Source organism: Chiloscyllium plagiosum, unplaced genomic scaffold (assembly GCF_037043375.1).
Source record: "Chiloscyllium plagiosum isolate Xiang-an unplaced genomic scaffold, Cpla_swu_hap1 HiC_scaffold_6, whole genome shotgun sequence".
Classification (NCBI taxonomy): domain Eukaryota; kingdom Metazoa; phylum Chordata; class Chondrichthyes; order Orectolobiformes; family Hemiscylliidae; genus Chiloscyllium; species Chiloscyllium plagiosum.
Window position 1 is genome coordinate 125253779 of NW_028270144.1, and position 16980 is coordinate 125270758.

The 16980-nt window shown below is 42.8% G+C and overlaps 1 protein-coding gene across 3 annotated transcripts in view; it reads right to left on the reverse strand.

Annotated features, from left to right (window-relative positions):
* Window positions 1-16980, reverse strand: part of uvrag (UV radiation resistance associated gene) — a 347124-nt gene that overhangs the window by 199193 nt on the left and 130951 nt on the right. For all 3 annotated transcript variants that reach the window (XM_043692472.2, XM_043692474.2, XM_087988432.1), the window contains one exon: window positions 13666-13792. In XM_043692472.2, coding sequence (XP_043548407.2) covers window positions 13666-13792 — 127 coding nt within the window. The remainder of the gene's footprint in view (window positions 1-13665; window positions 13793-16980) is intronic.

Sequence of the window (16980 nt, forward strand, 5' to 3'; positions counted from 1 at the left end):
ACTTCCCATCAACCACCATCCTCTGTCTTCTTTCAGCTAGCCCATTTCTGATCCAAACCGCTAAATCACCCTCAATCACATGCATCCGTATTTTCTGCCATTACCTACAGAGTGAAACCTTGTCAAATGCCTTACTGAAATCCATATACACCGCATCAACTGCTATACCTTCATCCACCTGTTTGATCACCTTCTCAAAGAACTCCAAGGTTTATGAGGCATGACCTACTCTTCGCAAAACCACATTGACGATCCCTAATCAACTTATTCCTTTCTAGATTTTTATAAATCCTATCTCTTGTAACCTTTTCCAACACTTAACCCACAACTGAAGTAAGGTTCACTGGTCTATAAATTACCAGGGTTGTCTCTACTCCCCTTCTTGAACGAACGGACATTGTTATCCTCCAGTCTTCTGGTATTATTCTTGTAGACAATGACGACAAAGATCAAAGCCAAAGGCTCAGCAATCTCTTCCCTGGCTTCCCAGAGAATCCAAGGATAAATTCCCTAGGCTGGATGGGATTTATCTATTTTCACACTTTCCAAAATTGCTAACACCTCCTCATGAACCTCAATCCCGCCCAGTCTAGTAGCCTGAAACTCTGTATTCACGGCAACATAGCCTTTTTCCTGTGTGAATACTGATAAAAAATATTCATTTAGCACCTCTCCTACCTCTTTTGGATTCCACGCACAACTACCTACTACTCTCCTTGACTGGCCCTAATTTAACTCTAGTCATTCTTTTATCCCTGACATACCACAGAATAAGAGGTATGCCAGGAATTTTGTCCCCATAACCTTGGAATATTTTCACGGAGTTAGAAATAGTTCTTAGGGCTATAGGGATCAAGGTTTGGCATCAATTGCTTTTTATGGCAAGGAGTTCCACAGGCTCCCCACTCTCTGGTGAGGAACTTTATCCTCATCTCACTCCTAAATGGCCTATCCAGTGACCCCAGGCTTGAGACTCCCCAGTCATCAAGATCATTTTTCCTGGATTTACTCCATCTAGTACTCTGGAATTTTTTAGGTTTCTGAAAAACCCACCTTCACCAACCTTCCCCCCCCCCCCCCCCCCCCATTCTTCTAAAGTGCCGTGAATGTATCCCTAATCAATCCTCTTTATTCATCTGTCTGTCCTGCCATCTCAGGAATTAGTCTGATAAACCAGGATATTGCACTCCCTCCATAGCCAGAGCATCCTTCCGTAAGGAGATTAAAACTGCATACAATACTCCAGGTGAGGTCTCACCAAGGCCCTGTACAATTGCAGCAAGACATCCCTGCTGCTGTACTCAAAGCCTCACTTTATGAAGGTCAACGTACCAGTGTTCTTCATGCCTGCTGCACCTGCATGCTTACTTTGAGTGATTGGCGTATAAAGACACCTAGGTCCTGTTAATTGTCCCCTTTCCCAATTGATCAACTTTTACTTAATAATCTACCTTCCTGCTAGAAGGTAGAGTGGCTCGCCTCACTTATCCACATTGGACTTTACTTACCAAGCATTTTTTGCCTGCTGACAAGGCTCCAGATGGTCATTGTCACCCCAACTGTAACAAGGACAGAACGCCCCTGGTGCTCACCTTTCACCCTACCAACCTTCGCATAAACCAAATAATCTGCCGACATTTCCTCCACATCCAAACAGACCCCACCACCAGGAACATATTTCCCTCCCCACCCCTCTCCGCCTTCCGCAAAGACCGTTCCCTCCGTGACTACCTGGTCAGGTCCACGCCCCCCTACAACCCACCCTCCCATCCTGGCACTTTCCCCTGCCACCGCAGGAACTGTAAAACCTGCGCCCACACCTCCTCCCTCAACTCTATCCAAGGCCCTAAAGGAGCATTCCACATCCAAAGTTTTACTTGCACATCCACTAATATCATTTATTGTATCCGCTGCTCCCGATGCGGTCTCCTCTACATTGGGGAGACTGGGCGCCTCCTAGCAGAGCGCTTTAGGGAACATCTCCGGGGCACCTGCACCAATCTACCACACCGCCCCGTGGCCCAACATTTCAACTCCCCCTCCCACTCTTCCGAGGACATGGAGGTCCTGGGCCTCCTTCACTGCCGCTCCCTCACCACCAGACATCTGGAGGAAGAACGCCTCATCTTCCACCTCGGAACACTTCAACCCCAGGACATCAATGTGGATTTCAACAGTTTCCTCATTTCCCCTTCCCCCACCTCACCCTAGTTCCAAACTTCCAGCTCAGCACTGTCCCCATGACTTGTCCGGACTTGTCCTACCTGCCTATCTCCTTTTCCACCTATCCACTACACCCTCTCCTCCGACCTATCACCTTCATCCCCTCCCCCCACTCACCCATTGTACTCTATGCTACTTTCTCCCCACCTCCACCCTCCTCTAGCTTATCTCTTCACGCTTCAGGCTCACTGCCTTTATTCCTGATGAAGGGCTTTTGCCCGAAACGGCGATCTCGAAGGTCCTTGGATGCTGCCTGAACTGCTGTGCTCTTCCAGCACCACTAATCCAGAATCTGGTTTCCAGCATCTGCAGTCATTGTTTTTAACTGGTCCACATCAATACCAATGACATAGGTAAAACTAGGAAAGAGGTTCTAGTGAGGAAATAGGAAAAGTTAGGTGCTAAATTAAAAGGCATACCTAGATTACTATGTGAGCCATATGCAATTAGTATAGACTGATTGAGTAAACACATGACTCAGACTCTGAGGAGTTCAGGGAGTTCTGGTTCATGGAACATGTAAGCCATTGAATAGCAGGAAAGAAAAAAAAACTTAAAACGCAACTGTATGCATCATGTTGAATCCATACAGTGGTCTAAACAGCACACCTTAATATAACATGAACTTTGAAAGGCAACAATAGTCTCCACAAATATTGTGTGGTAAAAATCAAATTCAGCTGATGTCTATGCTCTGGAAAATGATACTTTGCCACATACTGAATTTAAATATCTTAGGAATAATATCCTAAGGCACTGGAGTTGGAGGAGGCCAATCAGCCCATTGTCTCTGCTCTGCCATTCAATGAGATCATGGCTGATCCGATCTCTACTCTGCTTTCCTGTCTTTTCCCCAGAAGTTTTGATTCCCTTACGGATTCAAAGTCTCTCTCAGGCCCTTGAATAAACTGAACAACCCAACCTCAACAAAGAAGAATTGCCCCGATTCTCTACCTTCAGGAGAAATTCCTTCTCAACTCTGTCCTAAATGAACAATAAGATTATGCCCTCTGGTCTTACATCGACATAGAACATAGAGCACAGAACAGGCCCTTCGGCCCACGATGTTGTGCCAAACATTTGTCCTAGCTTAAGCACCTATCCATGTACCTATCCAATTGCTGCTTAAAGGTCACCAATGATTCTGACTCTGCCACTCCCACAGGCATCTCTGGGTAAAGAACCCACCCCTGACATCCCCCCTATACCTTCCACCCTTCACCTTAAATTTATGTCCCCTTGTAACACTCTGTTGTACCCAGGGAAAAAGTCCCTGACTGTCTACTCTATCTATTCTCTTGATCATCTTATAAACCTCTATCAAGTCACCCCTCATCCTTCTCCGTTCCAATGAGAAAAGGCCTAGCACTCTCAACCTATCCTCATACGACCTATTCTCCATTCCAGGCAACATTCTGGTAAATCTTCTCTGCACCCTCTCCAAAGTTTCCACATCCTTCCTAAAATGAGGCGACCAGAACTGCACACAGTACTCCAAATGTGGCCTTACCAAGGTCCTGTACAGCTGCAACATCACTTCATGACTCTTGAATTCAATCCCTCTGCTAATGAACGCTAATACACCATAGGCCTTCTTACAAGCTCTATCCACCTGAGTGGCAACTTTCAAAGACCTATGAACATAGACCCCAAGATCCCTCTGTTCCTACACCTCACTAAGAACCCTCCCGTTACCCCTGTATTCCGCATTCTTATTTGTCTTTCCAAAATGGACCACCTCACACTTGACAGGGTTGAACTCCATCTGCCACTCCTCAGCCCAGCTCTGCATCATATCCAAGTCCCTTTGCAGCCGACAACAGCCCTCCTCACTATCCACAACTCCACCAATCTTCGTTACGTCTGCAAATTTACTGACCCACCCTTCGACTCCCTCTTCCAAGTCATTAATAAAAATTACAAATAGCAGAGGACCCAGAACTGATCCCTGCGGAACTCCACTTGTAACTGGGCTCCAGGCTGAATATTTACCATCTACCACCACTCTGACTTCAACCGGTTAGCCAGTTCTCTATCCAACTGGCCAAACTTCCCACTATCCCATGCCTCCTGACTTTCCGCATAAGCCTACCATGGAGAACCTTATCAAATGCCTTACTAAAATCCATGTACACTACATCCACTGCTCTACCCTCATCCACATGCTTGGTCACCTCCTCAAAGAATTCAATAAGACTTGTAAGGCAAGACCTACCCCTCACAAATCCGTGCTGGCTGTCCCTAATCAAGCAGGGTCTTTCCAGATACTCATAAATCCTATCCCTCAGTACCCTTTCCATTACTTTGCCGACCACCGAAGAAAGACTAACTGGCCTGTAATTCACGATGTTATCCCTATTCCCTTTTTTGAACAGAGGCACATTCGCCACTCTCCAGTCCCCTGGCACCACCCCCACTGACAGTGAAGACGAAAAGATCATTGCCAACGGTTCTGCAATTTCCTCTCTTGCTTCCCACATAATCCTAAGATATATCCCATCAGGTCCCGGGGACTTGTCTATTCTCCAGTTTTTCAAAATGCCCAACACATCTTCCTTCCTAACAAGTATCTCCTCTAGCTTACCAGCCCGTTTCATACTCTCCTCTTCAACATTACAGTCCCTCTCATTTGCAAATACTGAAGAAAAGTACTCATTCAAGACCTCTCCTATCTCTTCCGACTCAATACACAGTCTCCCACTACTGTCCTTGATCGGACCTAGCGTCATTCTCGTCATTCTCATGTTTCTCACATACGCATAAAATGCCTTCAGGTTATCCTTGATCCTACCCAACAAAGACTTTTCATGCCCTCTCTTAGCTCTCCTAATCCCTTTCTTCAGCTCCCTCCTGGCTATCCTGTGTCCCTCCAACGCGCTGTCTGAACCTTGTTTCCTCAACCTTATGTAAGCCTCCTCCTTCCTCCTTACAAGACATTCAACCTCCCTCATCAACCAAGGTTCCCTCACACGACCTTCTCTTTCCTGCCTGATAGGTACATACATATCAAGGACACGTCATATCTGTTCCTTGAAAAAGTTCCACATTTCAACATCCTTCCCTGACAGCCTATGCTCCCAATTTATGCTCCTCAGATCCTGTCTTGCAGCATCGTATTTACCCTTCCCCCAATTGTAAAACCTGCCCTGTTGCACGCACCAATCTCTCTCCATAACCAAGGTGAAAGTCACAGAATTGTGGTCACCATCACCAAAATGCTCACCCACTAACAAGCCCATCACTTGTCCCTGTTCGTTACCAAGTACCAAATCCAATATGGCCTCCCCTCTGGTCGGACAATCTACATACTGAGTTAGAAAAGCTTCCTGGACACACCACACAAACACCGCCCCATCCAATCTACTTGATCTAAAGAGCTTCCAATCAATATTTGGGAAGTTGAAATCGCCCATGACTACTACCCTGTGGCTTCTGCATATTTCCAAAGTCTGTTTCCCAATCTGTTTCTCCACATCTCTGCTGCTATGGGGGGCCTATAGTAAACACCCAACAAGGTGGTTGCTCCTTTCCTATTTCTGACTTCAGCCCATACTACCTCCAAAGGCAGATCCCCCTCGAACTGCCTTTCTGCTGCCGTTATACCATTTCTAATTAGCAACGCCACCCCCCCCCCCCCCTCCTTTTTTACCACTCCCCCCCCCCCCCCCCCCCCAATCTTACTGAAACATCTGTAACCAGGAACCTCCAACAACCCTTCCTGTCCCTCTTCTAGCCACGTTTCTGTGATGGCCACAACATCGTAGTCCCACGTACCGATCCACGCCTTAAGTTCACCCACCTTATTTCTGATACTCCTTGCGTTGAAGTATACACATTTGAGCCCATCTCTGTGTCCGCAAGTATTCCCTGTCAGTGCTACCTCCTCCACAGGCTCCCTACATTCTTGGACAGCCTGAAAAACAGCTAACCTACTTGCTGGACTACAAGTCCGGATCCCATCCCCCTGCCAAATTATTTTTAACCCCCCTGAAGAGTGCTAGCAAACCTACCTCCCAGGATATTGGTGCCCTTCTGGTTCAGGTGCAACCCATCCTGCTTGTACAGGTCCCACCTTCCCCAGAATGCAGTCCAATTGTCCAAATACCTGAAGCCCTCCCTCCTACACCATCTTTGCAGCCATGTGTTCAACTGCACGTGGCACCGGCAACAACCCAGAGATGACGACTCTGTCCGTCCTAGCTTTTAGCTTCCAGCCTAACTCCCTGAGCTCCTGAATGACCTCCCCACCTATGTCGTTGGTGCCAACGTGCACCACGACTTCTGGCTGCACACCCTCCCCCTTAAGGATTCTGAAGACACGGTCAGAGACATCTCAGACCCTGGCACCCGGGAGGCAACAAACCATCCGAGAGTCTCGTCCATGTCCACAGAACCGTGTCTGTCCCTCTAACTATAGAGTCTCCTATAACTAGCGCTCTCCTCCTCGCCCCCTTTCCCTTCTGAGCCTCAGAGCCGGACCTCGTGCCAGAGACCCTGTCACTGCAGCTTACCCCTGATAGGCCATTCCCCCCCCCCCCCAACAGTATCCAAAGAGGTATACTTATTGTTGAGGGGGAACAACCACAGGGGATCCCTGCACTGCCTGCTTCCTCCCCTTCCCACCTCTAACCTCTGACCAAAGTGAATAAGACCTCGCCACGTCTACCTCTATTAATAAGTTTCAGTCAGGTTGCTTGTCAATCAGTGCAGCCCAACCTACTCAACCTCTCCTCAGAAGATAGTCCCTCCGCACTTGGTATCAGCTGCCTCCAATACCGATTAGAAACAGGAAAGGAGGGGAGAGGTCACCCTGCTGGGAGTTTTCTATAGGCTTCCAAATAGTTCCAGAAATGTAGGGGATAGGATAGCAAAGATGATTCTTGATAGGAGAGAGAGTAACAGGGTAGGTGGTATGGAGGACTTGAACTTTCCAAATATTGACTGGAAATACTATAGTTTGAGTACTTTAGATGGGTCAGTTTTTGTCCAATGTGTGCAGGAGGGTAAAAAGACAGGCCAACAAGGGACAGCCACATTAGGTTTGGTACTGGGTAATGAACCCGACCAGATGTTAGATTTGGAGGTAGGTGAGCACTTTGGTGATAATGACCACAATTCAGTTATGTTTACTTTAGTGATGGAAAGGGATAGATATATACCGCAGGGCATAAGTTATAGCTGGGGTAAAGGCAATTATGATGCAATTAGACAAGATTTATGATGCAATTAGACAAGATTTAGGATGCATAGGATGGCAAAAGAAACTGCAGGGGATAGGCACTATTGAAATGAGGAACTTATCAAGGACTTGCAGTAGCTGTTCCTTGAATAAGTATGTACCTGTCAGGCAAGGAGGGAATTGTTGTGCGAGGGAGCAGTGTTATTACAGAAGCTGAATCTCGTCAAGAGGAAAAAGGCGGCTTGTTAGGATGAGATGTGAAGGCTCAGTTAGGGCATTTGAGTTACAAGTTAACCAGGAAAGACTGAAAGAGCGAGCTAGGAAAAGCCAGGAGAGGATGAGAGAAGTTGTTGGTCGATATTATCAAGGAAAACCTTATGGGTTTCTATATGTATATCAGGAATAAAAGAATGACTAGAGTAAGATTCGAACCAATCAAGGATTGTTGTGGGAAGTTGTACATGGGGTCAGGAGATAGGGGAAGCTCAAAATGATTTTTTTTGTGTCAGTATCCACATTGGATAATGTGGATGTTAGGGGAGAATACTGCGATACAGGCTACTAGACTAGATGGGATTGGGGTGCACAAGGATGTGGAGTTAGCAATTCTGGACAGTGTGAAAACAAATAAATCCACTGGGCCGGATGGGATTTACCCTAGGATTCCCTGGGAAGCCAGGGAAGAGATTGTTGAGCCTTTGGCTTTGATCTTGATGTCATCATTGTCTACAGGAATAGTGCAAGACTGGAGAATAGCAAACGCTGTCCTCTTGTTCAAGAGGCGGAGTAGAGACAATCCTGGTAATTATAGACCAGTGAGCCTTACTTTAGTTGTGGGTATAGTGTTAGAAAAGGTTACAAGAGATAGGATTTATAATCAGCTAGAAAGGAATAAGTTGATTAGGGATAGTCAACACGGTTTTTACGAAGAGTAAGTCGTACCTCACAAACCTTATTGAGTTCTTTGAGAAGGTGACCAAACAGGTTGATGAAGGTATAGCAGTTGATGTGGTGTATATGGATTTCAGCAAGGCAATTGACAAGGTTCCTCAAGGTAGGCTATTGCATAAAATACAGAGGCATGGGATTGAGGGTAATTTAGTGGTTTAGATCAGAAATGGGCTAGCTGAAAGAAATTAGAGGGTGATGGCTGATGGGAAATATTCATCCCCGAGTTGAGTTACTAGTGGCGTACTGCAAGGATCTGTTTTGGGGCCACTGCTGTTTGTCATTTTTATAAATGACCTGGATGAGGGCATAGAAGGATGGGTTAGTAAATTTGCTGACGACACAAAGGTCGCAAAGTTGTGGATAGTGCTGAAGGATGTTGTAGGTTCCAGATGGACATAGATAAACTGCAGAGGTGGGCTGACAGGTGGCAAATAAAGTCTAATGTGGAAAAGCGTAAGGTGATTTACTTTGGCAGGAGCAACAGGAATAAAGCATACTGGGTTAATGGCAAGATTCTTGGTAGTGCAGATGAACAGAGAGATCTCTGTGTCCATGTGCATAGATCTCTGAACGTTGCCAACCAGGTTGAAAAGGTTGTTAAGGCAGCATACAGTTAGCTTTTATTGGTAGAGGATTGAGTTTCGGAGCCATAAGGTCAAGCTACAACTGTACAAAACTCTGGTGCAGCCGCACTTGGAGTACTGCATATAGTTCTGGTCATCGCGTAATAGGAAGGATGTGGAAGCTTTGGGAAGGGTTCAGAGGAGATTTACCAGGATGTTGCCTGGTGTGGAGAGAAGGTCTGATGAGGAAAGGCGGAGGGACTTGAAGAGGTTTTCATTAGAGAGGATTTTAAGACGTGACTTAATTGAGACATACAAGATAATCAGAGGGTTAGAGTAGACAGTGAGAGCCCTCTCAGGTTGACAGGGTAGTGAAGACACCATTTGGTACATGTGCCTTTATTGGTCAGCACAATGAGTGTGGAGTTGGGGTATCATGCTGTAGCTGTACAGGACATTGTTTAGGCCACTTTTGGAAGCATTAGAGGGTTTGAGCTGTAGGGAGAGGTTGAATAATTTGGTGCTGTTTTTCCGGGAGCAGAGGGAGAGGGGTTATCTTATAGAGGTTTATAAGGTTATAAAAGGGCATGGATAGTGTGAATAGCCAAGGTCTTTTCGCTGGTGTTGGGAAGAGTCCAAAACTAGAGGGCATAGGTTTAAGGTGACAGGGGAAAGATTTAAAAGGGTCTCAGGGCAATTCTTTCCACACAAAGGATGAATGGAATAAACTGCCAGAGGCTGATACAGTTACAAAATTTAAAAGGCATGTGGATAGACATGTGATTTGGAAGGGTTGAGAAGAATATGGGCCAAATGCTAGCAACTAGAACTAAAATTTAGAGTATCTGGTTGGCATGGAGGAGTTGGACCGAAGGGTCTGTTTCTGAGCTGTACGTCTCTACGACTCTATAACCTTTCCAGAACGAGCATATCAAGGTTGCCTCATTCTTCTAAAATCCACTGATTGCAGATTCAACCTACTCAATCTCACTTTCCCATCTGACCAATCTTGGGATCAACTCTTCAAACTCACCATAACAACCTCAATTCTACACTCACTGGCATATTGTTTCAAATGTAAACAATTCAAAAATAGGATGCGCAAGAACACGCAGTGACATTATTGTAAAGCAAGATGTAACAGGTGCTAGAATTCCGAAATAACAAAATGCTGTAAATACTCAGATCAGGCAGCTTTCAAAAGGAGAGTGTGTGTTCTTGTTTCATGTCATGACCTTCCATCAGAATACACTGCTGAAACACCAATTGGGCCTTGCTCCACAGATGCTGCCTAACATGAGATTTCCTATTTTTATGTCAACATTATTATCCTGAATATAGGCTTTCCTTAAAAGTCTTATAAGACAGACAAAAAGGAATCTCATTTCTCCTTGTTCACAAATTTATGAATAGATTCTTGCCTGCATGTAACATGACCTGCAAAAGAAAACAGTTCCAGAGTCAATATTTCTCATTTTAAATTTTATTTCCCAATGGAATAAATCTATTGTGCAATTTTAATCTGCACCTCGCCAACAATCCAAAATCTTCACAGAAAGCCTAGCAATCTCTAGTGTTGTTACTAACTAGGCTTCTGGATTTGACAGTCTCTGGGCAGTCATTAAAAATCAGAAACTTATGCTTTCAGTTACAGCTCTAAGAACTTTGAGGAAGGTAATGTTTCAACAAATTGTGGGAGTCATGGTTATATTATGCAATTTAAGATTGGAATGCAACTTAAATTTTACAAACATGGTGAGATAAAAGAGACATTTGTCAGAAGAAACGACTTGGTGTAATCTATGCAACATATAGACACCACCTGCAGATATGTTCCCCACAACTCCTTCACAGCAGCTGCACTGCAATGTTACCAGCCATTTATTGCTCACAACTTTGATAATTATGACTTATTTCTGAAATAAGTCAGTGCTTCCATTTAAAACTGGTAACAATCCTTTCTATGCTTCATCTTCCTTCAATAAAGAAATTGAGCTGTCTAGATAAAACATACTTTCATTTCTAGTGCTATTTGTTCCAAGCTGACGACACTTTCAACACATTCCAGCCAACTATGAGCATTTCAACTAATTCACCAATACTTGATGAAAAAATACATAATTTAATTGGTTAGAAAACTGCCAGCTCAGTCAATTAAATCCTTTGGGGAAGACTAGTGGAGAGAAGGTCTGTGGTCAAACATTACTTTCACACATTGTATTCAAAACGGTCACAATTACAGATGGGTCTACCACTTCAGAAGAATTTTAAGGGTCATTTTGCTTGTCAAGAGTTTATTTTCTTGAGGACTGTTAGAACTACTTCATATTATCAGTCCCTACTATAGTGTATGGCATCGTTACAGATTGTAAAGAAAATGGAAGTAAAGGTTCACAATGATTATGCATTTATGATATAGGAATGAGTGAGTATGAACTGTTTGGATTGTCTCCTTTCTAAACCAGGATGCACGTGATGCCAGATCTCCATTTCTTGCCTCATCATTCATGAATGTGGATGTGACCGGCAATGGCAGGATTAATTTTCCATTCCTAACTGCCGTCATGGTGGAATGTGAGAGACCCTTCTTGAACATAGAGACACCCACAGCATTAGCTGAGAAAAAGTTGCAGAATTTTGGCCTAGCGTAAATAATTCAAGTCAGAATGTTGTGATGTGCAGGAAACTTGTCACGTGCCTACAGCCTTTGCGTCTAGCTGGGTGATGCAATTTTCAAGACTGTCAAGTTCTAAGACTAAAGTTTGCATTAACAGGAATTAAATACACTTTTCCAGCACTTAAAAACATGTAGTTTGTTTTAAAAGTCTAAATATTTCTAAGAATCTTATGTTGGTACATTCTTATGCAATGGTTTTATTACCTATCTTGCCATTTGCCTGTATGTTTTCAAGTCTGATTACTCCAATATTCAACAGCTATTAAACAATGAGTCACCACTGTTCAACATTTACATTCTAAATTCTAGATTACTGACGAAGGGCTTACGCCCGAAACGGCGGTTCTCCTGCTCCTCGGATGCTGCCTGACCGATTGTGTTTTTCCAGCATTACACACTCAACTCTGAGCTCCAGCATCTGCAGTCCTCACTTGCTCCATTCTAAATTTACATTCATTTATTAAAGTTCCAGTTCTGAGACAGTGGTAAATACGTATGTGTGAATTATGAAGGCTACTTTAGTAATACTTGCAGGATTGGCAGTACGTTTTCAGGTCCTTTTTTAGCAATTGAAAATTGTCTACCATTCTATTATGAAACATTATACACAGCCATGGGTGTATTACAGGTATGCACAAAAGTCATACATTGGATTTAAACCAAATGCAGTAATCCTATCCTCCCCAAGTCGTCCATTACTCAGCTGTACACTGACAAAACCAATTTCTGGGATTCCTTAGGGCGCTATCATGTTGTTGACAAAGGAAGAACTGCCATCAGAAGAGAAAATAAATGAGAGCTATGTATCTATCTGGATGCCCTTTGTGACCGAATAAAGAATAAAACAGTTCAAGAAACCAAAAGTGATGAGGGATTGTATGTAGTTGTTGCAATTCGTTTCAGTGAAATCAAGATGCAAAACAGCCCTCTTCACCCAGTGTACTCCCATCAGGGCCCCAAGCTTTTGTGGTCACAAAGTCACCAACCCTATTTGGCTTCAAGTTTAGTGGCACTCTTAAAAAAAAAAGCCATCTGAATGCACAGCAGGAATCTTCGCACAGCTGACCAAATATTAAGTTTTAATAACTACAACAAACAAGCATTTAAGTAACACATTTGGCTGTTTTGAAGGAACTTATGGGTTTAATTACATTTTAAGACAACTCACCGTCATCAGCTTCAGGGTGGTGAATTTCACACATTTGTCCTAAATACATCCTATTATTTTTTATTTCTAAATTAATAGCAATGAATCACTCATCAAGGGAGTTGGCAATTAACCAATAAGAGAAAATCTGAAAATTCAACAATAGTCTTCTTCAAATTGGTCAGCTCTTATAAAAATTCTTTTATATTAACCAGCTGCTCACAGACTCTCCTGGCATCGCTTCCCAATTCAATTAAAATTAGTTAATGTAGGCTTTGGCACATGGTTAAGAATGAGCAATAGCACTTCAGCAAAAGGAAAACACCAAACAGAGTGGTGTATTTCTCTCGTACGTACACATGGGTCTAGACCAAGAATCCCCAGCGGCTATAAAGAATGAACTAACTTCAGTTTAAGCCATGAAAAAAATCAAAGCTCCAGGGGGGAGCATGACCTAATCCAGTTCTGCAAAAGTTTTACATTTCATATTGCATTGAAGTTTTAGTGGGAGAAAGAACTAAACATCAAAGTACATCATTCCTTAGTTAACAATCCATTGTGAAGATTCATGAAAATGGATTTATTCATTCTCAGAAATATCAAGGCAGTGATATCTCTCAGATTAACTATTACAAAAATAAAACTGGACTAATGCTTGATGTGATTTCTGTTGCATGACTCCATAATTTCTTGTTATTCAATTGAACTCAAGTATAGTATGGTTTCAGTACAAATTAATGCTTTTTATGACCAAATAAATATTTATTATAATATTTGGAATTATATATTAAAAATAATCAAGCCCTATATAAAAAAAAGATCTCCAACTCGTTGTCTTTACCATGTCCAACATCAAAACAACCAGAATTACAACTAGATTAGTATGTACAAAATGTATAGGTTCTTCAGCACAACATATTCTAACCTTTGTCCTGGAATGCAATCCTTTCTTTCTGCAACAATTCCAGTTCTCGTCCAAGTGCCTTCTCCTGTCTTTGTAATTCATTCTGAAGTACTAGAATCTTCAGCTGTAAACGCTCCCGTTCCTTTTTCTACAAGGGGTTAAAACAAAAGGGAACAGATTCACCTCCATCAATTACCAATTTCACTCAACTGCCTCTTCCACCCACTCAAGTGTCAAGTGCCCTGGACTGGATGGAATGCATCCTAGGATATTAAAAAGGAACTAGCTATAGAGATAGTGGATGTGTTTGCATTATGGAAAAGCCAAGAGGATTGAAAAACTGCCAATATAAACACCTGTAAGTCAAAAACAAAGGAAGTAATAAACAGGTAATTATAGGCCAGTTAGCTTAATGTCTGTTACTGAGAATGTGCTCGAGCCCATCATAAAGGATGTAATAACAGCATTTAGAAACCCATGTAATCAAGCAAAGTAAGCATAGCTTTATGAAGGGGAAAAAATTACTAGAATTTTTTGAGAATGTAACAAGTAGGACAGTTAAGAGGGAAGCTGTGGATGTAATATATTTAGATTTTCACAACTCTTGATAAAATGCCACATAATAGGCTATGTAAAATAAGAGCCCGTGGAGTCAGAGGCAGTATATTTGCTTGCAAAGAGAACTGGCTGACTAATAGGTGACAGTTAGGAGGAGGGCTTTGGCAGAATTGTTGTTATCTGTAACTACTGGAGTGCCACAAAGATCAGTGCTGATGCCATAATTATTGATGTCAACTTGGATGAGGAAAATCAATGTACTGCAGTTAAATGTGCAGATGATAGAAAAATAGGTGGGAAGGCAAGTGGTGAACGTGCAAAGATTCTGCAGAAAAGGTACACAATTTAAGAATCATCTAGCTCAAAAAAAAATCCTTTGGTCCAACTTATTCATGCTGACCAGGTTTCCCAAACTGAACTAGACCCTTTGCCTGTTTTTGGCCCAGTATCCCTATAATGTTTGGGAATAGGCAAAACCTCAGTAGGAATACATGGGAAAAGATGAAACTTTGGAAGGGAGAGTAGAGGAGCTGAATTTTATTCAAGTGGAGAAAGATTACAAAAAACTGCCGATCAGAGGGATTTGGGGGTCCTCAAGCTTGAATCACAAAAAGCTAACAGGCTAGTTCAGTTGATAATAAGAAAAATGGACTATTGACCCTTAATTGATAGGGAATGAGGTATAAAGTAGGGAGGCTTTTCTAAAACTATAAAGGGTACTAGACAGGCCACAGCAGGAATGCAGTGAACAGTTTTGGACCCCTCATGGAAGGAAAGATTACTTCGGTTAACACCAGATACAGAAGGATTGTTGTATGGGGGGGGGGGGGGGGGGGGGGGGGGGAAACAGTGCTTTGGAGCACTGGACGTGCATGCGTTAGAATTTAGAATACTGGGAGGGGACCTTATTAAAACATGCAAGATGCTTAGGGGAGCTGACAAGATAGATATGGAAAGGTTGTTTCCCCTTGTGGGAGTGTAGGACCAGAGGGCATCATCTCAGACTATGGGGTCACCTGATTAAGACAGATGAGGGAAGATTTCCTTCCCTGAGGGTAGTGAATCTATGGAATTCTTTACTACAAAGGGCTGTCAAGACTAGATCATTAAAAATATTTAAGGCTGAGATAGACAGACTTTTAATCAGGAAGGAAGGGAATCAAGGGCTGTTGGTAAAAAGCAGGAAAGTGGAGTTGAGGGATCATTTGATCAGTCATGAGCTCATGGAGTCTGCTCCACCATTCAATGAGCTGAATGACCCATGTCTGCTCTTATATTAGTCTTACAATGGCCTTTGGTGAAATAACATTTGGGGATGATAATCTGTGCGCTGCACAACATATGGTGCTACTATCCAGCAGGCCAAATGCTAAAACCAACAACACAAGATCCCAAACACTTTTTCATACATTGAAGCACCTCAACTTGAACAGTACTTTTTGTTGCAGATTGGTGCAGAGTAGAAGGGAGATTTTGAAGGAAATTATCCTCAACTACTTGAGTGCCTTCTGAATGGTCCAAAAGTGGAACTGACAAAAACGTAAGCTGGACCTCAAACAAAAGCAAAAACATAATGTGGAGAAACTCAGCAGATCCAGCAGCATCTACCGACAGTCAGCATTTCGTCTATGTTGGGAGAAAGGCCACTGCACTTGAAACATTAACACTTTTTTCCCTCTCCACACAGGTTGCCAGAGCTTGCTGAGTTACTCTAAGACTTGCTGCTTTTGTTTCAAGACGGACCAGATTTGACAGCATCCATTTGGAAGGACATAGTCTGTCTTGCCCACACAGGCAAAGTTTCCACAGAGTCAGAAACAATCACAAACATTTGTTGTTTGACAGTAGAAATGCTGGTGGATCTAAGGAAGAAGGGAGTTAATAACTTGGAATCAAATTTGGAATTTAATACCACAGGGTTTTTCCTGATATCTTGTCCTAATAGTTGACAAGTATGGTTTCTCTCTGAACATGGACAAGAGTGAAATTTTAGTAAATGCCTTTGCAAGTCAAACCGTGTCATTCCTACATGTTTCCCATTATTCACCTTGCTTGCTACTTCCTCCACTGAACTGTCTATCAAGTTAAACAAGCACCTGCATTATTTCATACAGCAAATGCCACACAGAGTACTTTACCACGGAGGAAAACGGCAAAAAGTGAGAAATGTAAAAAGAATCAAGTCAACAGCATTTGAAAAAAAATTAAGAAGAAATCAAAAAAGCACAGAAGACGACAGTAAATATTGAGCAGACTTCTCAAAGTAAGGCAGGAGGAGAGTGATAACAGGGAATTGTGAAGAGCAGGGATATAGTGCCCAAATGGGTGCCCATCAACAATGAACATGGAACAAGGTGATTGCCACTTTTGGAGTGTAAGCAGTTTGTACAATTACATTATGCAAATGAGATGTAGTTTAAGGTATTTTAGTGCTGACATACTTTTAAACTCAATAGAAAAGAAATTTCTGCAAAGGATGGGTCCCACCACTAATATTTTGTGGCAGCAACTGCCAAACACAGAATTGGCATTGTAGTGGAAACAAAAACAAGATATGTAGCCACCAGTGCAGCCACATTAACATTATCAGAAAAAATATGACAAAGGTTTCAAATAAAAGCAGCAAGAAATAATAGCCTCAAACGTTAACCCTTTTGACAGTCAGTGTAATTGATCATGTGGTTAGCGATCTTAAATGTCACAATAAAACCATAAATCAACAGAAAATAGATTCTTTGCCTTTCTTAAACTATTTTGTCTGCACAGGGTACCTCAGTG